Raw genomic sequence first — 24544 nt, 5'->3', positions numbered from 1 at the left:
CAGGCTTTCGTGGCTGTGGTCTGACAGGTTTCAGAAGGCAGCAAGTCTTGGTAAACACTGATTTATATTTTTTTCTCAAGCACATTTTTGTTCAGGATTCACTCAGCACAACCATTTCAGCACAACCAACTAGTAGCTAAAAAAAAAATTCCCCAAATTAGTTCTATCCTACTCCTCTACTTGTTTGCAAGTCTGTGGGTAGCAGCATCTAAATCCACATTAACATTTAACAGAATAAACTTTTCTGCTGAGAATTATGATCTCTTTCTATGATTGCTTTTGTTGCTAGCAATTTCTAAGTGTCTCTCATGGCTGTTTTAGCAATACTCATCCTGTTCATTATCCTTGCTCATATCCCACATCATTTGTCCTCCTCTAGAACTCTGTTCAGCTTTGAAAACGAGTTCAGAAAAATGTCTAAAAACTTCTTCACCGATTATATCCAAAGCAATGGAGTTAGTCAATGGAAGAAGGAAACAAACAACCAAAAAAGCACAGTTTTGTTGGAGGTTATTTTGGGGAAATAGCATGACACCTTAGAAATGAAATCTTATTCAGCATCCTAGAAAAAATAAGTTGATTGCCCTGAAGAGAAAATAAACCAAGATAAGAGCTTTGAGACTGCACCTTCCTCTGTTTGCAAAACCAAAATAGGAGCTAAAGTAAGAACAAGAAGATAACAACTATATGACTTTCCTCAATTACACGTAAAACTCAATTTTACATGGTCTGTTGCCACAGAAAACAGATTATTAGAGGATTATTTATCACTGGAGAAAAACCTTTAACAACCAAAAGAGGTGTAAGTGGTCACAAAATACAGTACCTTACCCTACTGGATCTCCTTCAGGAGAAAATGAGACTGATGTCACCAATGCTTGAGATCCCTAGGAAAAAGATGATATTTTATCAATGCTTGGTCGATCACTTTGGATACTCCACTTTCTAACTGACTGTAAATATTTAGGAGAAAAATCCATAACAGGTACCAAATCATTTAAAAAATGCAGAACCTTAGAGCTGGACATGGAGGAGTGGCTTGTGACAAGTGAAAAGACTCAAAAACCTGGGAAGATGGGGAGAAAAATGGTCCAGCAGCCACAGTACTGAGTTAAAGTACTCTGTTGTCAGCTTTGCCACAGGTTCTTGGTTTGCCCAGTAGCAACCAGGTTTGTCTCCAGCTTTCCCAGGTGCTAAACCAGCCCTAGAACAGCACAGCTCCCCCTTCAGAAGCCAAACACAAACCTTTCCTGGAAGGCAACTGTGGGGATGCTCTGGGCAAAGCATCCTACAAAAGTATGGGGAGATAAAGCTTCTCCTGTTGGTCACCAACCTGCTAGGAGACATTGTTCAAAGTGCCATTTTTTAATATCATTTATTGGAAAGAGGGGAAATGTTCACTTGTGCTGCCAGTTGGCCTGGATAGCAGAGGAAGCACAGAGTTTAGAATTAAGACAGCCAAGTGCACACATGGAACCTGAGTGATGCCATGGGATGCTGAGGTCTCCATTCAGCCCTCTCCCTTCAGCACCCAGGGGTGCTGAGCAGGAATGTGGCTTCAGCCAGAGCTGGAGATGAAGGAGGACAGATTGCAAGACCTGCTCTGAAGGGACTTGGCATGCTACTATTTATCATAGGATCATGGAATGCTTTTGAGTTGGAAGGGACCTTAAAGCTCATCCAGTTCCATGGGCAGGGAGTGCACACATGGAACCTGAGTGATGCCATGGGATGCTGAGGTCTCCATTCAGCCCTCTTCCTTCAGCACCCATGGGTGCTGAGCAGGAATGTGGCTTCAGCCAGAGCTGGAGATGAAGGAGGACAGATTGCAAGACCTGCTCTGAAGGGAATTGCCATGCTACTATTTATCATAAGATCATGGAATAGTTTTGGTTGGAAGGGACCTTAAAGCTCATCCAGTCCCATGGGCAGGGAGTGCACACATGGAACCTGAGTGATGCCATGGGGTGATGAGGTCTCCATTCAGCCCTCTTCCTTCAGCACCCATGGGTGCTGAGCAGGAATGTGGCTTCAGCCAGAGCTGGAGATGAAGGAGGACAGATTGCAAGACCTGCTCTGAAGGGACTTGGCATGCTAATATTTATCATAGGATCATGGAATGGGTTGGGTTGGAAGGGACCTTAAAGCTCATCCAGTCCCATGGGCAGGGACACCTCCCACCAGCCCAGGTTGCTCCAAGCCCCATCCAACCTGGACTTGGACACTGCCAGGGATGGAGCAACCACAACCTCCCTGGGAAACGTGTGTCAGGGGCTCAGCACCCTCACACTAAATTTCTTCCTAAAGTCTGACCTAAATCTTCCCTCATAATTTAAAGCCATTGCCCCTTGTCCTATCACTAAAAATTCCCTCTCCAGTTTTAACCTAGGCCCCAAATGCTTGGGTGATGTCTGAATCACAGAGGATTAAACCAATTTTAAAAAAAATTAAAAAAGGATCTTCACAGATATTAGAGCCAGGAGCAGCTTCACACTACGTGTTTTGGGGTTTTTATGTAGGTTTTTTCCCTTCCCTCTCCAAGGCTCCACTGATGATGCCATTCAGCAATCCCCCTTTATGATGTCACCTGGCAAGGGCTGCACAATCAGTTGCAATGTTTTGTAAAACTATTTTATAAAAACCTAAATACTTTGTCCTCTTAATCACTGCCAAATATAGGATCTCTCAGCCCTGCTTCTGCACACACGCACATCCTGAGTCCATAAAAACACTTGAGAAGTGTTAAAAAAAAAGGCCTGTGGACATTTCTTTCCTACTGCATTCACTCTGCATCTTCTCAAGACAAAACCAAGGAGAAATTCTCTGCCAGCTGGGGTGCACTGTGTTAATTTGGATAGAACAAATAGATCCAGACAGCCAAAGCTGTAAACATGCACAAGCACTTACCAAGGTTCAGGGGAATGAATGCAGACACCTTGGTATGAGCACCATAGCAACAGCCTCCAGGAAATCTTTTCTTTAACCCTATCATAAAGGTATATAAAGGGAGAAGAAAACTGTTAAAGCATTTGAAAAGGGGAAGAAAGTAAAATTCAGTTTAATGATGCTATTTACTTCTTTCTCTTCACCTGCAGAAAGGACTTCTTCTTAAATAACAACAAAAAAAGACCCCATTGATTTGTCAGGGTTTTTAATGGCATTTATGGTGGAAAAGGAGAAGCACTACAATTGTTGTTGCTCTTTGAGGCTGATTTTGCTTCCCAAAAGGCAAAATGAGAGGGGACAAAAGAATAACAGAGATTCTCAGTTCTTGTCCAGATCTGGAAAATCTCAGACTGGGGAAGCAGTACATAGAGAACTGCAGTTGCTGTATCTCCTGGGCTTTTTTTTTCTCCTTATCCTTTTTTTTTTTTTTTCCTCCATTATTTTCCTTCCTTCCTTCCTTGTTTCCTTCCTTGTTTCCTTCCTTGTTTTCTTGTTTCCTTGTTTCCTTCCTTCCTTCCTTCCTTCCTTCCTTCCTTCCTTGTTTCCTTCCTTCCTTGTTTCATTCCTCCCTTCCTTGTCTCCTTCCTTCCTTCCTTCCTTCCTTGTTTCCTTGTTTCCTTGTTTCCTTGTTTCCTTCCTTATTTCCTTGTTTCCTTCCTTCCTTCCTTGTTTCCTTCCTTGTTTCCTTCCTTTCCTTGTTTCCTTCCTTTCCTTGTTTCCTTCCTTTCCTTGTTTCCTTCCTTCCTTTCCTTGTTTCCTTCTTTCATTCCTTCCTTCCTTGTTTCCTTCCTTGTTTCATTCCTTCCTTCCTTGTTTCCTTCTTTGTCTCCTTCTTTGTCTCCTTCTTTGTTTCCTTCTTTGTTTCCTTTCTTCCTTCCTTCCTTGTTTCCTTGTTTCCTTCTTTGTTTCCTTCCTTGTTTCCTTCCTTCCTTCCTTCCCTTTACATTATTTTCCTCTTTATTTCTTTCCTTCTCTCTCTTTTTTATTTTTTCCTTCCCTAGCAGGACTCAAGAGGAGATGGATGCTGCACCCAGGGGACAATGAAAGGAAGCGATGGGACATAAAAGAGGGATGAGCAGAGTCCTCGTGGGAGGTCCAGGACACAGATCCTGGCAGGCACAACCTCAGATGCCCTCTCCCTGAGAAGTAGAATGATGATGTGGGGATGTAGCACAGTGGGGACCTCAGAGATGAACTCCCTCCTCTCCTGTCCTCCTCCACATCACCTGAAAAATCACAGAGCAAGGGAAGGAACTGAGGCAGGGAACCTATTTTCTGCATTTATCTCCCAGTTAAACCCAAACCAAAGCTTGATTTCTGTTCCATGATGTGATAAAGGTACATATAGATATAAGGACTTGTACTTTGGCCACCTTGGGTTTTAAGGAACTATAAGTGTTGTGGTCTGAAATGCAATGGAAATAATCAGAATTTTAGATGTTTTTCCTTACTGCCCAGGTAGTGAGCCCTGGCCATACCCCAGGATGAGGAAAACAACCCTGAACTCCAATCCCAAGGGAGGAAGGAGCCCATTTTTTAATCAAATCAGTTGAAGTCTGAGCAAAACACTGCTTTTTGTGTCAGAATCAGAATTTTCTCCAAGAAAAAGCAACCAGAATAGCTATTTTCCAATCAACCACAATCAACAGTTATGATTATGGTGATTTAAAGATAATTATTTCATGCTATTAATAACATCAGCATTTCAGACCCAACATGCAGTGACTAATCCAGGACAATGTAAGCTGGGACTGAAGCCAGTGATTACTCCTGGCTTAGTGCTTCCTTTGCTAGACCAGGCAATTCATTGGCATTCCAGAATTCCCACCTGAAATGGGAGTTTCAGAAGGGTTGGAACCAGGCAAATCTTTTTAAAGCTTTCCTACTCTCTGCATGCTAATTGTAACCCTTCCTGATGAGTCTGCCCATACGTTTTTATCTGACATTATATTAATTTCCCTTCATGACACCATCAGCCCTGAAAAGAAAGAATCTCACATCCTATCCCCTTCTCTTCCTCCACACCTATTCCACTGAAATAGGAGTGGTAAAAGTGGTTTAACAGCCCTTAATTCCCCACCAACCTCTTTGCAATTCCCTTTTTTAAAAAATAGGATGGGCACAGAAACCAAAGCACTTTGGAAATGCTCATCACTTATCAAAGGGGGAATGAAATTATGCCAGCAAGAAAAATGTTCTTTTTCATGACCACCCTGTGTCATCTGGAGTGAAAGAATCTCAGCCTTTCATTCAGCTGCCTCCAGCCTCAAAAAGTACTTTTCTTACTCTTTCTCCCCCAGCTGCTCTCACAGGCCCTGAAGGGCTGTCAGATGCTCTGGGAAGGGATGGCATAACTGAGATCCATGGGATAAATCCTACTTGCTGGGAAGAGCCCTCTCTCTTCCCTTGAATCTATTTATTCTATTATTATTTGGAATAGCAAAACTTCTCCACTGTGTTTATTCAGAAGAAATCCTGGAAGATTGGAATCCTGGAAGAATGGAATACTTGAAGCCTGTCCCACTAGAAAGAATTGCTTTTCAAAAGAATTAAAAATCACTCAAATTAAGTGAATAGATGCAAATGATATTTTAATGTAAGTGCCCACAGTGTGCAACCCCAGGGGGGTGATTGTCATCCCATCTGCAAGTCCCCATACCCTGCAAAGATGCTCACTAGTACCAGACAGCCCAAAAAGAGGAAAATAAGAAAAAAAAAAACAAAAGAGGAGTAAGAATTATTCAGTTTAACTGTGGTGGGAATCATATGCAATTAAAATTCTTCAATCAATGGGAAGATACCCAAGGATGCATAAAGCAGGGATGGATTTAAGGTCTAAGAATTTGTTTGCAGAAATCATAAAGAGATCTACTTAGTGCTTCTGTTACGTGTTTATGCTAAAGAAAAAAGAGAAATTTAAAAAAAAAAACAACAAGGAACCCACCAATAGAGCAGAAACATGAGAATCATCAACAGAGCTTCAAGAGGTATCAATTACAACCCCATGGTACAACCCCATGCAGTGCTACAGGCTGGGGACAGAGTGGCTAGAGAGCAGCCAGGCAGAAAGAGACCTGGGAGTCTGGATTGCCAGGAAGCTGAACAGGAGCCAGCAGTGTGCCCAGGTGGCCAAGAAGGCCAATGGCATCCTGGCCTGGCTCAGGAACAGCGTGGCCAGCAGGTCCAGGGAAGGGATTCTGCCCCTGTGCTCAGCCCTGGGGAGGCCACAGCTTGAGTCCTGTGTCCAGTTCTGGGCCCCTCAGCTCAGGAAGGAGATTGAGGTGCTGGAGCAGGTCCAGAGAAGAGCAAGGAGGCTGTGAAGGGATCCAGCAGAATTCCTGTGAGGAAGGGCTGAGGGAGCTGGGGGTGTTGAGGCTGGAGAAGAGGAGGCTCAGGGGAGACCTCATCACTCTCTCCAACTCCCTGAAAGGAGGTTGGAGCCAGGGGGGGGTTGGGCTCTTTTCCCAGGCAACTCTCAGCAAGACAAGAGGGCAGGGTCTCAAGTTGTGCCAGGGGAGGTTTAGGTTGGAGATGAGAAAGAATTTCTTTCTGGAGAGGGTGATCAGGCATTGGAATGGGCTGCCCAGGGAAGTAGTGGATTCTCCGTGTCTGGAGATATTTCCAAAGAGCCTGGATGTGGCACTGAGTGCCATGGGCTGGGAACTGCAGCGGGAGTGGATCAAGGGTTGGACTTGATGATCTCTGAGGTCCCTTCCAACCCAGACAATTCTAGGATTCTAGGAATTAGGATGCATCTGCTGATGTACCTAAAGATACAGATACAGATATCTACAGATACATCAACATAGAGACCAGACTACTCTGGGACCATTGGCACATAAATAAAAATTCAGGTAATTGTGGAAAATAAAGGTTTAAGTCTTCTGAAATGTACCACAGTGGAGAAGAAACCACTGAAGATCACATTATGGATACTGGATACTTAAAATACTTACCCTATTATAGGCACCAATCGGAGTCCCAGGACTGTGGATTTAGCCCTAAGTGACTGGTTTTAAATGACCAAAGCTTTTATCCACATGGATCTGTGCTCCAAGAGAAATTCTCACAGATTAGTGCTGTACCACCCCCCTTTCATAAACCACATACACAGACTTAGCTTGCTGGTTATTTCATTGCAGCCTCAGGAAGAACTAAGGAAAAAAAAAACCAAAAAAACCCCAAAAGAAAACAACAAAACCAACCCATAACATTTCCTCTCAGGACGGATGGAAAGATATGATCAACAATTTTAATTTCTGTAACTCAATTATGTGGAAGATGAGTGAGCACCTGCTGTGATTCAGCTGACCCCAGCAGCAGTTCCTGGGCACGAGGGCATCATCTGCAACAAGAAGAATTAGCAGCTTCCTTCTGTCAGCAATCCAGGCAAATATACCTCCAATACATCTCCAAGACAGCCTTTTTAAGCTCTGTAGATATTAACTGTCATGAAAGGAGCCTTAAAGATTTTCCTCATTTTGATAAATGCAACGTGCAGGGATAAAAGCCAGGGAGCTGGAGCTGAGCACAGCAGCATCCTCAGCAGATTGGCCTCATAACATCCTTTGGTCTCCTGGAGATGATCCATACCAAACCCCCCCTCTTCCCCCAGGGATCAGCCTCCAAAATGCTAGGATAGTGCTAGAATTGGTTTATTCATTCCCAAAAAATCTTCCAGTGCTGGTTGTGAAGTGGGGATGGAAAGTCTTGGTTAAAGAGCAACGAGGTCACTCTGATTCCCTATAAACTGCTCCTAGAACTCTGGGGCTGGGTGACTTGGTTGCCTCTAATCTGCACTAAACTTGTCCCTGAAGTTATCTGAATGATTGATTTTTTCAGGATTACAGGATTGATTTGGGAGGATTACATTCTTATTATATCATTATATTACTACAATGTAATAATTATGATTATTATGATCCCTTATTGTATTATCAGTATTATATTCATACACTATATTTAAAGAATTTAAGGCAGTTTCAAGGCTGTACCTATAGCAGAAGCAGTCCCAGAACTCCACCTGGCTGCTCCACTTCTGCTTTCCAGCTCCCACTTCCCCCCATTCATAAAACCAGGGAAAGGCCCTCAAGTTGGATCTCTGTGGGACTTGTAGGGCTGGGTTTTATACATTTCATAGAATCATAGAATAATTGAATTGTCTGGGTTGGAAGGGACCTCAGAGATCATCAAGTCCAACCCTTGATCCACTCCCGCTGCAGTTCCCAGCCCATGGCACTCAGTGCCACATCCAGGCTCTTTGGAAATATCTCCAGACACGGAGAATCCACTACTTCCCTGGGCAGCCCATTCCAATGCCTGATCACCCTCTCCAGAAAGAAATTCTTTCTCATCTCCAACCTAAACCTCCCCTGGCACAACTTGAGACCCTGCCCTCTTGTCTTGCTGAGAGTTGCCTGGGAAAAGAGCCCAACCGCCCCCTGGCTCCAACCTCCTTTCAGGGAGTTGCAGAGAGTGATGAGGTCTCCCCTGAGCCTCCTCTTCTCCAGCCTCAACACCCCCAGCTCCCTCAGCCCTTCCTCACAGCAATTCTGCTGGATCCCTTCACAGCCTCCTTGCTCTTCTCTGGACCTGCTCCAGCACCTCAATCTCCTTCCTGAACTTCCTGAGGGGCCCAGAACTGGACACAGGACTCAAGCTGTGGCCTCCCCAGGGCTGAGCACAGGGGCAGAATCCCTTCCCTGGACCTGCTGGCCACGCTGTTCCTGAGCCAGGCCAGGATGCCATTGGCCTTCTTGGCCACCTGGGCACACTGCTGGCTCCTGTTCAGCTTCCTGTCAATCCAGACTCCCAGCTCCCTTTCTGCCACTCTGTGCCCAGCCTGGAGCTCCCCATGGGGTTGTTGTGGCCAAAGTGCAGGACCCGGCACTTGGCCGTGTTGAACCTCATCCCATTGGGATCAGCCCAACTCTCCAGTCTGTCCAGGTCCCTCTGCAGAGCCCTCCTGCCTTTCAGCTGATTTAACTGTTTCCTGAGGATGAAACACATTAAAACATTTAAAAAAATCCCCAAATCTTACCTTTTAAAGCCCTGCCAGCTCATCACCATGGCATTAAAATGCTCTAGAGCCTCAACTGAGCCCCCCCAGCTAATTTCTAGATGACAAACACGTTTTTAGGATAAATAAAACACCAGTCTATGCAGCCCCATTGAGGGGGCCAGACTACTCTGGCACATAAATACCAATAAAAATTGAGGTAATTGTGGAAAATAAAGGTTTAAGTCTTCTGAAACTGTGGAGAAGAAACCACTGAAGATCACATTTTGGATATTGGATACTTAAAATACTTACCCTATTATAGGCACCAATAAGAGTCCCAAGACTGTGGATTTAGCCCTAAGTGGCTGGTTTTAAATGACCAACTCTTTTATCCAAGTATAATATGCTTTGCCTCTATTAAAAAAAGATTGTGCTCATAAATACAAGGAAAATGGAGAAAGATCAGATTTGCAGCCATTTAAAAGGATTAACCAAGGAGGAAAAAGGAAGGTGGAAACAACCCAGACTAAATGTTTTGATTTCCAGTACCATTTAATACATGTGAAACAAGTTTGCTTCTGAAATGAAAGCCATTCCCTCATTAAAAATATTAACCAGACCTAACCATGGATTTGGTTGAAATTCTTCCCACAGCAGCTGCAGCCAGGAACTGAAAAGCTCTTGTTTTGGTTTGAAGAGAGCCTAAGATGCTGCAAAGCTCCTTAGTTGGATAAAAAGGTAAGAATTCTTCCTCCCAACCATGCTGTGTGCCACTCAGCACCTTTCCTATAAAGACCCACAGTGAAACTGCACCTCAGCTTTGCAAACCCCATCCCCAGAACAGTCCCAGAGAAGGAGAAATAAATTTTCAGCTGAATATTTTTATTTTTTTCCTGCTTGGTAGCATGGAGTCAAATTCCCAGATCCTCCTCTTCTCGACTTTGATTTAATAACAAAGCTGTAAGGATGCAGACAGGCTGGGGAGGATCCAGAGGAGAGCCATGAGGATGATCAGAGGATTAGAGGACCTGGAATATGAGGAGAGGCTGAAAAATTGGGTTTGTTCAGCCTTGGGAAGAGGAGGTTTAAGGGAGACCTTATTATGATGTTCCAGTACTTAAGGGGGCTACAAATCAGCTGGAGCCTCCCCAAGGAGTCACCTGGACAGGACAAGGGGCAATGGGCACAAGGTGCTCCTGGGCAGATTCCCAGTGGACACAAGAGGGAAATTTTTCCCCCTGAGGACAGTCAGACCTTGGGATGGTCTCCCAGGGGAAGGGGGGGATTCCCCCACTTTGGGAAGTTTGAAGTCTCAGCTCTCTGGGGTGCTGAGAGATCTCAGAGAAACAATAATATCAGAAGGGTTGGAGCAGGGGATCCTTGAGGTCCCTTCCAAGCTGGCACTCTGGGATTCTGTGAAAATGTACATGTTTTTGAGATGCCTCCTTTGATGGTTCTTCCATCTGTCACGGGCAGTAATCTTGAGCATTGCTGTCAAAATAAAGAATACCAGGAACTTCTGAAAATACTAATTTCTGAATCTCTGTGTGTGTGTGTGTGTGCTGTGAAACCCATCAGATTACATTTGTCAGGAACAAAAGAGACTTTAATGAGGAAAAAACACTGCCCTGTGCTACTGAGCATGGTCCAGATGGGCTGGTTCTGTGCTCAGATTTGTTTGAAATCTACTCTGCAGGGCAGCAGGTGATAGCATCACCATGTAGCCAACCTCTTTTGTCACTTTTTGTCACTAAAGCTTGGATTTTAATATTAAAAGCAGTCCTTAAAGGAATGTATCACTTTATAAGAGAACAACATTGAATGTTTTGCAGCTTTACAGGGTAGTAGTCATGCTCGTGCAGGTAATTATTTCCTGTTATTTGTGTTCCCTTTTGTGTTTTGGTATTTTTTAGGTTAAGTGTGAATTGCTGCTGGAGAGAGAGCATCAGCTGCGTGACCTGGAAGATAAACTTGGGGAGCACATTGCTGCTTTAGCCTTTCAGAAGGCTATTAAGAAATCCCAAATGTTGGAGCTGTACACAGCTGTACCCTTCCAAGCTGACATCCTGGGCTTCCATGAATTCTGCAGAAGAGGATTTGAGTGGAGAAGCAGAAGGTGGGAAAGGGGGGATCTCACCTGCAACACTTTTGGGGCAGAAAATGTTCATCACTGCATGACACTGGTACAAATGTTGGCAGGAACTCTGACACCAGAACTTGGCAGCCTGTGACAACACAGCTCCTGTAATTCAGGATGGAAAATCAGCTTTATGCTGCACCAGTCTGGACCAGTTCCATCAGTACACGGCAGAGGGGGAACTGGTTCAGCTGAGAGGGTGGAAAATCCTGCTGGCAGTTTCTGGGGAACTTCAAAGATGTTGGTGAAAAGCAGTGGAATTCTTGGCAGAGGGCTGTATTAAGATAATAGCATAAAAACTTAACATTCCCCAATGGAAATAAAGGTGAAAAACCAGCAGCTGGGTAAAGAGAAGATAATGAAAGAAAGCAGCATGGGATCCACAGGTTCAATTAAAGCAGAGGAGTATTTTGCAGAATTGGCCTTATTAAAAAGACATTGGCACTTGAGAAATTAACCTGAAACCCAACTCTTGGAATAGGAAAAGCTATCTGTTAAACACATCAGTTAATTAAAAAAAAAATGCCAATCTTTTAATTTTCTTTTTTAGATATTTCTGTACTGTGTCTATTTTCACTTCCTTTACAGCTGACTGAATTTTTGTCACAGTGTTGAAAGTCTCTACCAGAATATCCAGTCATTTATTCTTGGTACTAATTATTCTTCATTAGGCTTAGCATGTGTATTCTATTTTCTAAGAAATTAATATAAATATTAATTATATAAGTATATATATGCAAATATATAAAAACATACATGCAAATATATAAAAATATTTATATACTTACATATAATATGTAATATATAATTATATAATATGTAATATATAATAATATATAATATATAACATAATACATGATATAATAATACATAATATAATCTAAGAATGTATAATGAATATATAATGTAATATAATATATATATTATAAATATATATAATTATATTTATATATAAATACTGAGGTGTGGGACATGAAACAGGAACTTACTGTAGGAAATCTCAACTCACTTGTTCCATGGAAACATTTTCAGCTCACTCACTTCAGAACAAACATTTTGCAGCTCTTGCCTAAGATGGTTTTCACCACGTGGGATCTCTAAATTAAAAAAAAAAAACCACTTAAAAATGAAATCTTTTAAATAAAAGCTTGATTTTTAACTAAACAACCAAGTGAGCCACGTCTTGGATTCTAATCCAGTGTATTTATCTCTGCTAAAAAGTCAAGAATAATTAAAAAAACCCATCTTTTAGAATCTTATTCTTTGTCAAGGGAACTGTGCTGGCTTCACACCCTTAGCTATGACACTTGGATTTTCTGTTTCAGCCCCTATTGAGATGTAGCAAAGAACTTCACTGCTTGAATTAAGAGTTGAGACAATGTATTCATGAGGAGGCCACAGCACAGAACATGAACAACAGGATCCTGCTATGACCCAGCAGATAATCTTCTGAATAAGTCCTTACCCCACTGCAAATAATTTGATTTTAGCACCAGGACAAGGTACATCTATCCTGGACAAGGTCCATCTATCCTTTTCATTTGGCTACACCAGTTTAAAACAGAGGGTTCAGCCAAACTCTAAGGTGTCCCCTTCTGGTGTTAATTTAATGAGAATGAAGAATAATCTGTGGATAATGTCAAAATCTTGACAGACTTGGCCTTGTTTTAGTTATTTTATTGATGACTGGGAAGCCAAATGAGCTTCATTTGAAAGGCTTGTCCACAAAACCTGGCACAAAATCCTTGGAAGGCTTCAGCTGTGGAACAGATACAAATACCTGAGGTACACACAAAGAGCCCTTCCCCATCCTCTGAACAACCCAAAGCTGAAGACAAGTCAACTCCTTAGTGATGTGAGCTATCACCTAGGTAGTGCCTCTTCCATAAAGCACCTGAGAGCTGCAGATTTGGATATTTCTGGGAATTTGTAGTGCAATCAATGGAACTTATCCTCAGCAGGGCATGGCTTTCCCCACCAGAATAATCCCAATCACTGACCTGCTCCAGATTTGGGATGAGCTCTGCAAACCTTGGCTCTTTATTATTAGACACATCCATGAACTGTTAAGGATAACAAATGGATATTGGAATCAATATTCAGCTCTGGCATTGCATTATCATCACTTATTAAAGTTATTCTTACCTGTGATCAATACTGGTGTCTCCCCTTTTAAATAACAACAGCATGGGGGGTTGTGAATGAATCTTGGGGGAAAAACTCACATTCAGGAGAGGGCATTTCAGCTTCCAGGTGCTCTTTGCAGCTCTGAGTCCAGCTCAGATTTTCATACTGGTTTTTGGGGGGTTTTTTTTGTTTGTTTGTTTGGGGTTTGGGTGGTTTTTGTTTGTTTGTTTGTTTATTTTGGGGGTATTTGGGTTTTTTTAGCATAAGGCCAAAGTCCTTTCTTAAATACCTGAGGCTCCCCCTGTGCTCCTCTCCCCCTCCTTTGAGGTAGGACAGACCCAGGCTTTGGGGACAACACCTCAGATGCATCCAAGCTCTTTCTGGGAGAGTGACAGCTCCTCTAAAAAGACTGAAGAATGCAATTAAAAATTAATTAGGATTACCAGGCTAATTACTGCTAATAGTGATACGAAACACTAATTGTTGTTTACTGGGGGATGAATATTTAAAGTTGACAAGAGAGCTGGAGGGAAAAAAAAATAAATGGGTTTTTTTTTTTCCCCACTTGGACTAGATGCCAACTAGAGATATATGTACACTGGAACATTTTAATTTTTAAAATGAAATTTGCATACTATTAACACAGAGAAACTCCATACATGAAATATTGAAAAAAATATGATCACAGTACCCATTCAAATACCTCTCTAAGCTGGCTTGCAGCTCATGAAATATTAACAAATAATTGCTTTTCTTTTAATGTCTCTTTTCCTATTGCTGCTTTTGGGGCTCATAGTTTCAGGGGTTTTTTTCTGCTAACCTGAAAGGTTTGAAAATTCTCTCTTTTTGAACGATATTCTCATCAATTTAGAGAAACTTGGGTATAAAGACTTCAAAAATACCCACCTAAAATTGTGGCACTTTGCAACACTGTGATAAAAAAAGCTTTGGAAGTTATTACCATGCCCATTTACATTTTTCCCTTGTCTAATGAGCAAGGAGCTGGTACTGCTTTGCCAAGGATAAGAAGAGGTTGCAAATACTGAACACAAATTGAACTGCAGCCACATTCACTGCTCAACTGGAGTTCAGAAAGAAAAGGTAAAAAAAAAAATAAGCTAAAGTTCCTCAGGGTTGTAAGGCTCAATAAATAGGTATATGCTTAGGATGTGGACAAAAAAATCAGAGAACAAAGGACTTGTGGGTCATCTACTTCATGTCTTCTCTTATACCATAGCTTATTAAAAGAACACAGAAATACAAGAATAGGAAAACAAGACTTGTTTTATAGAATAAATATCCTTCCTATATAAATTATGAAAATACAGCAAAATCAGTGCAAAAATGAACAAAATGTAGGGAAGGAACAGAGAGTCCTGCCTGCCAGAACGTGCATCACAAAACACTCGTATTTCATCTACTGCATCACATGCTGAAATTAAAAAAAAACAAACCAACACACAACACACAGTGCTCTCTGTGCCATTTTAAAATTACAAGACCTTACAACAAATCAGATTAAAATCAGGCATGTGTTATTTAATACTTAGTTCTCATTATTTTCCTAAGTCTTAAATAGCTTCCTTTTCCCCAGTTGATACTTGGGACGGACGTCACCCTCATGAGTCTGTGTTTGCATGAGCAGCCTTTTTGGAATTAAGAAAGTTCTTTTTCTTTTTCCTTGGAGAATGATGCCCAGAAAGGATTGGATCCCGGAATAAAAACACCTTCTCCCCTGTGCCTGCCACCTCGAGGGCTTCAGCAGCTGCAGAGCTGAAAGGAACAGGAGGATCCAAGTGTTCCCCAGGAGGGTGTGCAGGGGAACAAGCAAGCTGGATGAAGGATGCTTTTTCCAGGAGGGAAAGTTGCTTCTTCTTTAGCAAGCTACATAAATGAAAAACAAACAAAAAAAACCCCCTGAATTAAAACATGAAAATGTGGTCAGATAAAAGCATCACTTCCCATGTCACATCCTGACATAGCAGCAGTGACTTCAGAAGAAAAAGGAAATCATGTTCCAATCCCAATAACTTAAATATCATAGAATGACTTCCAATTTTCTATCTCAACAGGAAAAATAATGTTGTAATAAATAACCAAAGGGAAGGTAACTGCTAACAAGGAAAATGTTTGAATTTTGTGGATATGTGTGGAAAGACTTTTTAGACTACTGCTACTATTGTTTGTTGTGTGTCAATCTGTTGTAGCAAACACAAGCATCAAACACCAGACAGTGCCAGAAAATTCACATTTATTAACTTATGTTCTGATTTCTAATGGGTGAATCTCTGGAGATGAAATAAAGCATAAAAAAAAAAAATCTTATGTTTCTTCCTGTTTTCTCCTTACCTGTCTTTTCTCTTGGTTAGAGAAGGGATCTTGTCCAAACTTCTGTTTATCAGATCTTCCCTTACTTTGTTCTCCAGTGCTTGCCACAGCTCTTGGTTCCTTCTGAAGCAGCAGAAAAAACAAACACATAAAATTCCCAGCAGCCAATTCCCACTTTTCTCCCCTTTCCCATTTAGTTGGGAGCTGGGAGAGAGGGTCCTGGAGCACCTCTTTGTTGTTGTCAGTTGTTCAGCTGGTGTTGACTGGGGCAAACTGGGAGTCTGGGAGACTACGGAAAGGGAAAACCAGTGGCCAGCAGTGACTTTAATAATAAACTACAAAAAGGGACAGGCACCTGCAAGGCTGAAACTTCCCTTATGAGAAAGCAGGACCTCATTTATAGGTCCATTTGGTTTACTACAAATATTTTAAATGGAAAAAAATGGGCAGGAAAATATTTTCAGAAAGCCTGATTGAAGTCAACAGGAAGAAAAGGATCAGAGCAGGATACAAAGCTATAGAGTAACTCTTTAATTGATGAAGTAACAAAATGTATTAACTCTTTATCAAGCTCAAATATCTCACAACAAAATATAGCAGTTTGGAAGCATTTTTGCTCAGAAAAATAATTCAAAGAGGAAATTTATGCACCTGTGGGTTTTGTTTTTTTTTTTTTTATTGTCCAGAGCCCGTCATCAGCAAGTTTGCAGATGACACTAAGCTGGGGGGAGTGTGGATCAGCTGGAAGGCAGGAGGGCTCTGCAGAGGGACCTGGACAGACTGGAGAGTTGGGCTGATTCCAACGGGATGAGGTTCAACACGGCCAAGTGCCGGGTCCTGCACTTTGGCCACAACAACCCCATGGGGAGCTCCAGGCTGGGCACAGAGTGGCAGAAAGGGACCTGGGAGTCTGGATTGCCAGGAAGCTGAAGAGGAGCCAGCAGTGTGCCCAGGTGGCCAAGAAGGCCAATGGCATCCTGGGCTGGCTCAGGAACAGCGTGGCCAGCAGGTCCAGGGAAGGGATTCTGCCCCTCTGCTCAGCCCTGGGGAGGCCACAGCTTGAGTCCTGTGTCCAGTTCTGGGCCCCTCAGGAAGTTCAGGATGGATATCGAGGTGCAGGTCCAAAGGAGGGCATCCAGGCTGGTGAAGGGACTCGAGCACAGACCCTATGAGGAGAGGCTGAGAGAGCTGGGGGTGTTCAGCCTAAAGAAGAGGAGGCTCAGGGGAGACCTCATCACTCTCTCCAACTCCCTGAAAGGAGGTTGGAGCCAGGGGGGGGTTGGGCTCTTTTCCCAGGCAACTCTCAGCAAGACAAGAGGGCACAAAAGGTCTCAAGTTGTGCCAGGGGAGGTTTAGGTTGGAGATGAGAAAGAATTTCTTTCTGGAGAGGGTGATCAGGCATTGGAATGGGCTGCCCAGGAAAGTAGTGGATTCTCCGTGTCTGGAGATATTTCCAAAGAGCCTGGATGTGGCACTGAGTGCCATGGGCTGGGAACTGCAGCGGGAGTGGATCAAGGGTTGGACTTGATGATCTCTGAGGTCCCTTCCAACCCAGCCAATTCTATGACTCTAGGATTCTATGAAATACAGCTCCATGTAAAGCAATGAACTTCTCTTGCAATGACCTTTTAAAAAGTGCCCCACTTACCTTTTCTTACACCTGCCAGACTCCTCTGCATTACTGGCACTTTCAGCATCCCCATCCAAGTATTTACTGATGGAATCAAGGACAGACAGAACTTCACTCTGGGAGCTGGAGGGAAGCAGTAAGTTCAGGATCCTGTGCAGCATCCCCATGGGTATGCTTGCCAGCCTGGCTAAGTACCCTGCCAGTCGGAGCTCCTAGGGGATCCATAAGTAGAAGAGAGTTAAATCTTACACTGAATATGGTGTAAATCAATTTTCATTACTGTAAGCAAAGAAATGTTTATTAGAGAAACAAAAAATATCACTGAAACTCATGTGAGTGGGGATCGTTTGGCTGCCAAGTACTTGCAGCTCCCATGTTCACTGTTCCTTCACATTATGTATAATTATATATTTTGGTTCTTCACTTCATTCTGGATATAGGCAATGTTAAACATTTAGTTTATGTGCTCAGGGTATGTACACAATGCCTTTCAGGCTGAAAAAAAAAAACAGAATTGCAACATGTGAGGTTTAATGAATTGATGGATTGTACTAAAGAAACCCTTTCAAGGTAGCAGTGCAGGGAGATGGAAATCCTTGTCCTGTCAAATTAAGAGGGGGAAAAAAAAAGCCTCTGAAACCTAATGGCATTGCCATGTTGCCAAGGTTCAGCACTTCATTTTTTACCCTCTCATAATACCAGAGGCTGTGAGAAGCTCAGAGAACAGCTTGGGACATTTGTAAAGAGGTAAAGGTTTTGGTGGGGTTTTTTTTTTTCTTTCTTTGTTTCTCAATGCCCTCTCTTTTCCATCCCACAGTGGTAAAGTATATTTATAGAGCATTCAGATAAACTAAGTTCAAATCTATTTCTTCCCCAGGTAATCCACCAGCACCAATTCCAAACAGCAAAACCCTGGTGTTGTCTTCTGCTCTCCAAACTGCCTTGTCCCAAGGGATGCTTCTGCAGATTCCTCATGCAAATAAAATAAGAAAAGTCCACAATTTACTGAAAACTCCACAGAAAAAAGGAAAAACGAGGAAAAACAGGAAGAAAGGAAGAAAGGAAGGAAGAGAAAAAGAGAAAAGAGAAAAAGAAAAACAGAAAACAGAAAAAAAAAAGAAAAAAGAAAAAAGAAAAAAAGAAAAAAGAAAAAGAAAAAAGAAAAAAGAAGAAAGGGAAAAAGGGAAAAGGGAAAAAGGGAAAAAGGGAAAAAGGGAAAAAGGGAAAAAGGGAAAAGGAAAAAGGAAAAAGGAAAAAGGAAAAGGAAAAAGGAAAAAGGAAAAAGGAAAAAAAAGGGAAAACGGGAAAACGGGAAAAACGGGAAAAAGGGAAAAGGGAAAAGGGAAAAAGGGAAAAAGGGAAAAGGGAAAAGGGAAAAGGGAAAAGGAAAAGGGAAAGGAAAAAGGAAAAAGGAAAAAAGAAAAAGGAAAAAGGAAAAAAAGGAAAAACAGGAAAACAGGAAAACAGGAAAACAGGAAAAAAGGAAAAAAGGAAAAAGGAAAAAAGGAAAAAAGGAAAAAAGGAAAAAAAGGGAAAAAAGGGAAAAAAGGGAAAAAAGGAAAAAAGGGAAAAAAAGGAAAAAAGGAAAAAAGGAAAAAGGGAAAAAGGGAAAAAGGGAAAAAGGGAAAAAGGAAAAAGGAAAAAGGGAAAAAGGAAAAAAGGAAAAAAAGGAAAAAAGGGAAAAAAAGGGAAAAAAAGGGAAAAAAAGGGAAAAAAAGGGAAAAAGGGGAAAAAAAGGAAAAAAAAAGGAAAAAAAGGAAAAAAAGGAAAAAAAGGACAAAGTAGAGCAAACTATCTCAAAGGATGCCAGAAAAGTGCTGCTGTAGCCTGTTCAAACCATGCGGATCTCAGGCAGCTGTATTAGGTTAAATTGCCCAATTTAGTGATGCAGGAATACAGCTGATTTCTGTCTCAATCCACTGTCCAGAGTGGATTGAAAACATTTCAGCAAATGTTTGAACTCTCTTTTTTGCATGACAAAACTTGAGAGAAGGGCACACATCTAGAAAATCCCTCTCTAAAGTGAAACATCTTTGAAAGAAGCCATTTCACAGAAAGGATGCTCTGTAAAGGAAATTTTTTTCTGCTAAACCCATGTAAAAACAAGCAAAGCAATCACCCCCAAAGCAGCCCTAACCCAAATTTAGATGGAATAAATAAATAAATTAAAAATTATTTTTCTCATAACCACTCTCCAAGCACAAACTCCTCTCCACAAGCCAGGAAAACTACCCACTTCCCAGAGCATCCTGGGCTCTTCAGTGTTGTTCCAGGTTTTCCATGGCAACCACTAAGATATTAAGAATGAAAGGGAGAAAAAATCCTAAGATTGATAAGAGAATAGAAAATTGATGAAACATCCAGTATTTTTAGCCTAATTATGTAAGAGAAATTTCTGCCCAGGCCACTTAGGGCAAGAAATTATCTGATTCTTCTCTGGAGAAGGTAAATAAGAGCTTAAATCTTAATACAGACACCTGGCTTTAATTTATAGTGGTATACAGACCACGTTGTACTTCTGGCCTTTAAAAACTGTTTTTCTAGCAACATTAAGTGAGAATAAAAATGACAGATCTATGTGACCTACTCTGCCTTCTCTGGCTAAATGGCCTGAGGACCTTCAATCTGTAATTTATGCACAATCAAAACTTTATAACTTCAGTGCTGCTTTCCTCTGTAACAGTTTCCTCTTTAAGATGTTCCTTTCCCCACTCTGACCCTTAACTTTCTGCATCAAGTATGAATCAGTCTGAAAGGCAACCCCTTAATGCTTCTTATCCCAGCAGAATTCCCAATGAAATATTCCTGCAACATGCCAGATTCATAGAATCATGGAATGGTTTGGGTTGGAAGGGACCTCAAAGCTCATCCAGTCCCAACCCTCTGCATGGGCAGGGACACCTCCCACCAGCCCAGGTTGCTCCAAGCCCCATCCAACCTGGACTTGGACACTGCCAGGGATGGGGCAGCCACAGCTTCCCTGGAAAATCTGTGCCAGGGTCTCACCATCCTCATAGTGCCAATTTTTTTCCTAATATCTAACCTAAATCTGCCATCTACTACTTTAAAACCATTTAAAGGCCAGGTACCCAGCATGGGTAGAGCTTGATGCTGATCATGCCCCAGCACATCTCTTCAGGTGCCCCCCAGACCTCCTTGCAGGAGGGGGAAGGAGAAGTGAAGGTGAATGCAGACAGGAATGGTCACCCCAGTCAGACCAAAAGCCCTGGAGGGTGGGATGAGTGTGATCTTCCTGCTATACTAAATGATGAGGTACCCCAGAGATTAGGCATTCCCTTTTTTTCCCAACATTTAATGGATACAAATGCTGCTTCCACCACCAGTATCACCTAGTTTGGATTTTCTGAATTGGGTAAAAGCAGGAATGGATGAGTCATAGCTTACAAAGAGCAGAATTACCCTGAAATGTTTGGATTGATCATTTTGTGTTTAAACAAGCAAGGCAAGAATCAATGAGCTCCATCCATGCTGAGTTTCAGGCTCCCTGGGCTGTTCCCACGTGTCACTGCCTGCATCAGCATCTCTAAAATGCAACTGGTGAACCTGGGGCTGCAGCTGGGAGCTTATTTAAAAGAAACTTCTCAGCCAGAGGCTTAGGATCCCGAAGTCAACATCATTCAAGCACATCTCTTATTGACCCAGAGCTGCCTCTGCAAGGATGTCAGGTGAAATCCTAAATGTAAGAAAAAACAACTCTGGTTTTCCAGAGAAGGCTGCACTCACAGTTCTGAAAACTTAAAGGGAAAATCCTCTTTAGATCATAGAATCATAGAATCATAGAATCCTTGGGGTTGGAAGGGACCTCGAAAGATCATCTAGTCCAACCCCCCCTGCCAGAGCAGGGCCACCTAGAGCACTTCGCATAGGAACGTGTCCAGGCGGGTTTTGAATGTCTCCAGTGAAGGAGACTCCACGACCCCCCTGGGCAGCCTGTTCCAGGGCTCTGTCACACTTACAGGAAAAAAATTCCCTCGAATATTCAACTTGAACCTCCTGTGCTCCAATTTACACCCATTACCCCTTGTCCTATCACTGGTCACCACTGAGAAGAGCCTAACTCCATCTCCCTGACACTCACCCCTTACATATTTGACAACATTGATGAGGTCACCCCTCAGTCTCCTTTTCTCCAAACTAAAGAGACCCAGCTCCCTCAGCCTTTCCTCATAAGGGAGATGTTCCACTCCCTTAATCATCTTAGTAGCTCTGCGCTGGACTCTTTCAAGCACTTCCCTGTCCTTCTTGAACTGAGGGGCCCAGAACTGGACACAAGACTAAGTGGAAGATACAGAGGTACAGCAGCTGTAGTACAAAAACAGGGGGGAGAAAAGATTTAAAAATCAATTCCTGCATCAGCTCCCAAGAGCTGATCACATCTGAAAGTAGGAACATATAACACTATGAACCTTAATAAATTCCTAAATTTCTGTTCTGCTAAGCACATATCACTTCAGAGTTGAATTAAGAGTAGGCAGGTTTGGAATTATAGTTTGGACTTATTATTACTTGGTGAGAAAAGAGGGTTTGGTTTGTTTATCAGTAGGGTAAATATGCAAAGGTTTTATGGAATTTCATTCAAGTATGTCCCAGAATACATTTTATATGAATAAATACAGCAATACAAAAATCTCAATAGCATATCTAGTGCATATTTACACAAATTGATTATTTCTTCATGGAATCTTACAAACCCCATCAACCCCAGTCCCTCAAGCATACACTGAACAGCGTGTGTCCAGGATTTCAAGCCCAGGGAGGCAGCGGTGATGGTCTGAGATCTCTTCCTTCAAGATGTCAAAACCTGTAATGTTAAGGGTCATTGTTCTCCTGCTGATGTGCCAAGAGAAGTGGCTACTGTGAAAATTATTATATATCCTTTTTGCAAGCACCTGTGATCCGTGAAACAATGATTTTAACCTCTCAATTGGGACAGGACAAGGGGTAATGGTTTTAAGTTAAAAATGGGAGATTTAGGTTAGATATTAGGGAAAAAATCATCATTATGAGGGTGCTAAGACCCTGGCACAGGATTCCTAGGGAGGCTGTTGATGGAGCCCAGCTGTTCCCTCCAGAAACAGAGCCAGAAGTGATCATCCCACTCCTGTCAGCTTTAGGAGTTCTTGACTCCCAGTTCCTCACCCAAATCAGAGTCAGGATCTGAACAGAGGTGCTGCCTTCCAGGTGAAACTCCTAAGAGAGGAGCCTCACTGCGATTCTTCATGAGAGAAGCTGACCTCCAATAGATATTTAACTAAGGAGGGGATAAAGAGGTCAGAAAACTGAGCAAGCTGAGCCACAGGAAAATTGAAGTGGTCCCTCCTTGGCTTGCTGGAGCTCTCAGTTTGTGATGCAGGTGAATGCAAACCATTCCTGATCCTGAGAGAAAAGATCCTTGGATGTGAAAAGCTGCAACACCAGGTCTCTGGTGCCCCCCAGGGATCAGTGTTGGGCCCAGCTCTGTTTAATATCTTTATAGATGATTTAGATGAGGGGATTGAGTCCATCACCAGCAAATTCACAGACAACTGGGGGGGAGTGTGGATCAGCTGGAAGGCAGGAGGGCTCTGCAGAGGGACCTGGACAGACTGGAGAGTTGGGCTGATCCCAACGGGATGAGGTTCAACACGGCCAAGTGCCGGGTCCTGCACTTTGGCCACAACAACCCCATGGGGAGCTCCAGGCTGGGCACAGAGTGGCAGAAAGGGACCTGGGAGTCTGGATTGCCAGGAAGCTGAACAGGAGCCAGCAGTGTGCCCAGGTGGCCAAGAAGGCCAATGGCATCCTGGGCTGGCTCAGGAACAGCGTGGCCAGCAGGTCCAGGGAAGGGATTCTGCCCCTGTGCTCAGCCCTGGGGAGGCCACAGCTTGAGTCCTGTGTCCAGTTCTGGGCCCCTCAGCTCAGGAAGGAGATTGAGGTGCTGGAGCAGGTCCAGAGAAGAGCAAGGAGGCTGTGAAGGGATCCAGCAGAATTGCTGTGAGGAAGGGCTGAGGGAGCTGGGGGTGTTGAGGCTGGAGAAGAGGAGGCTCAGGGGAGACCTCATCACTCTCTGCAACTCCCTGAAAGGAGGTTGGAGCCAGGGGGGGGTTGGGCTCTTTTCCCAGGCAACTCTCAGCAAGACAAGAGGGCAGGGTCTCAAGTTGTGCCAGGGGAGGTTTAGGTTGGAGATGAGAAAGAATTTCTTTCTGGAGAGGGTGATCAGGCATTGGAATGGGCTGCCCAGGGAAGTAGTGGATTCTCCGTGTCTGGAGATCTTTCCAAAGAGCCTGGATGTGGCACTGAGTGCCATGGGCTGGGAACTGCAGCGGGAGTGGATCAAGGGTTGGACTTGATGATCTCTGAGGTCCCTTCCAACCCAGCCAATTCTAGGATTCTAGGATTCTTATGTACCTTCACCAATGTAGAGTTTGGAGACACCAAGGATTCATTTTTCAAGCCTCGTGTGGCACTGCCAGGCAGTCAATAGACTGCAGATTACCTGAAGAGGTGATGCTCCTTATCAAAATATGAGTAATGATAGCAAGGATATCAGTCCTTTCTCTTTGTAACACAATCAGTGCAAACCCTCCCTAACACTGATTAAAGCCTAAACAAAAGCCTTGTCTCATCACAGGAAAATCAGAATGGGAATTTGTTTCTAAAAGTAAAAAAACTGTAAGGGTGACAGAGCCCTGGAACAGGCTGCCCAGGGGGGTCGTGGAGTCTCCTTCACTGGAGACATTCAAAACCCGCCTGGACACGTTCCTATGCGAAGTGCTCTAGGTGGCCCTGCTCTGGCAGGGGGGGTTGGACTAGATGATCTTTCGAGGTCCCTTCCAACCCCTAGGATTCTATGATTCTATGATTCTATGATTCTATGAACTCTCCACGGAATGAAATGCAACTGGACAATCCCTGAAAAAGATCCAGGAGTGAACAAAAAGTATAGAAGTAAACTGCAAAAGGCTGAAAGTAGGTCAGAATTAACTGAAGTGAATGCTAGTACAGGCTACAAACCCCAGAACTGGGAGTGACTATTAGCAGAACTGTGTTCAAATACTTCTCAAACAGTTGGCAAAAAAAGCAAGAAAAACTGATTTCCAGAAACAGCTGTAATTTCAGCTCAGAAGCTTTGTTCAGTTTCATGCTCACCTGACTATAAAGTGCCAAAAATGCATCCATTTCTATATTTTCCAGGAGATCTTCAAGCACAGCACAGTTCCATTGCTCATCTCTCAAGCTGAAGGGAAAGACAGAATTAATATTGAACTCTTCCCAGGTGCAATGATAAGAAACAACAGCTGAAAGTCATCCTTTCAGGAAGCCTATCTTGCTGTCAGCCAAGTTGGGTGAGCAGAAAAACTTCTAAAATAATCTT

General features: G+C 42.9%; 1 protein-coding gene across 1 annotated transcript in view; it reads right to left on the bottom strand.

The window, feature by feature from the left end:
- Positions 1 to 14471: 14471 nt before the first annotated feature.
- EVC2 (EvC ciliary complex subunit 2) overlaps positions 14472 to 24544 on the bottom strand; it is a 76512-nt gene continuing 66439 nt past the window's right edge. The window contains exons 19-22 of the mRNA XM_030450265.1: positions 24319 to 24406; positions 17188 to 17381; positions 15561 to 15662; positions 14472 to 15095 (exon numbers count right to left, since the gene is read on the bottom strand). Coding sequence (XP_030306125.1) covers positions 14831 to 15095; positions 15561 to 15662; positions 17188 to 17381; positions 24319 to 24406 — 649 coding nt within the window. The 3' untranslated portion in view covers positions 14472 to 14830. The remainder of the gene's footprint in view (positions 15096 to 15560; positions 15663 to 17187; positions 17382 to 24318; positions 24407 to 24544) is intronic.

Source organism: Calypte anna, chromosome 4A, assembly GCF_003957555.1.
Source record: "Calypte anna isolate BGI_N300 chromosome 4A, bCalAnn1_v1.p, whole genome shotgun sequence".
Lineage (NCBI taxonomy): Eukaryota > Metazoa > Chordata > Aves > Apodiformes > Trochilidae > Calypte > Calypte anna.
The sequence above is the reverse complement of the archived record's forward strand: the minus strand, read 5'-3'. Positions and strand labels throughout refer to the sequence as shown.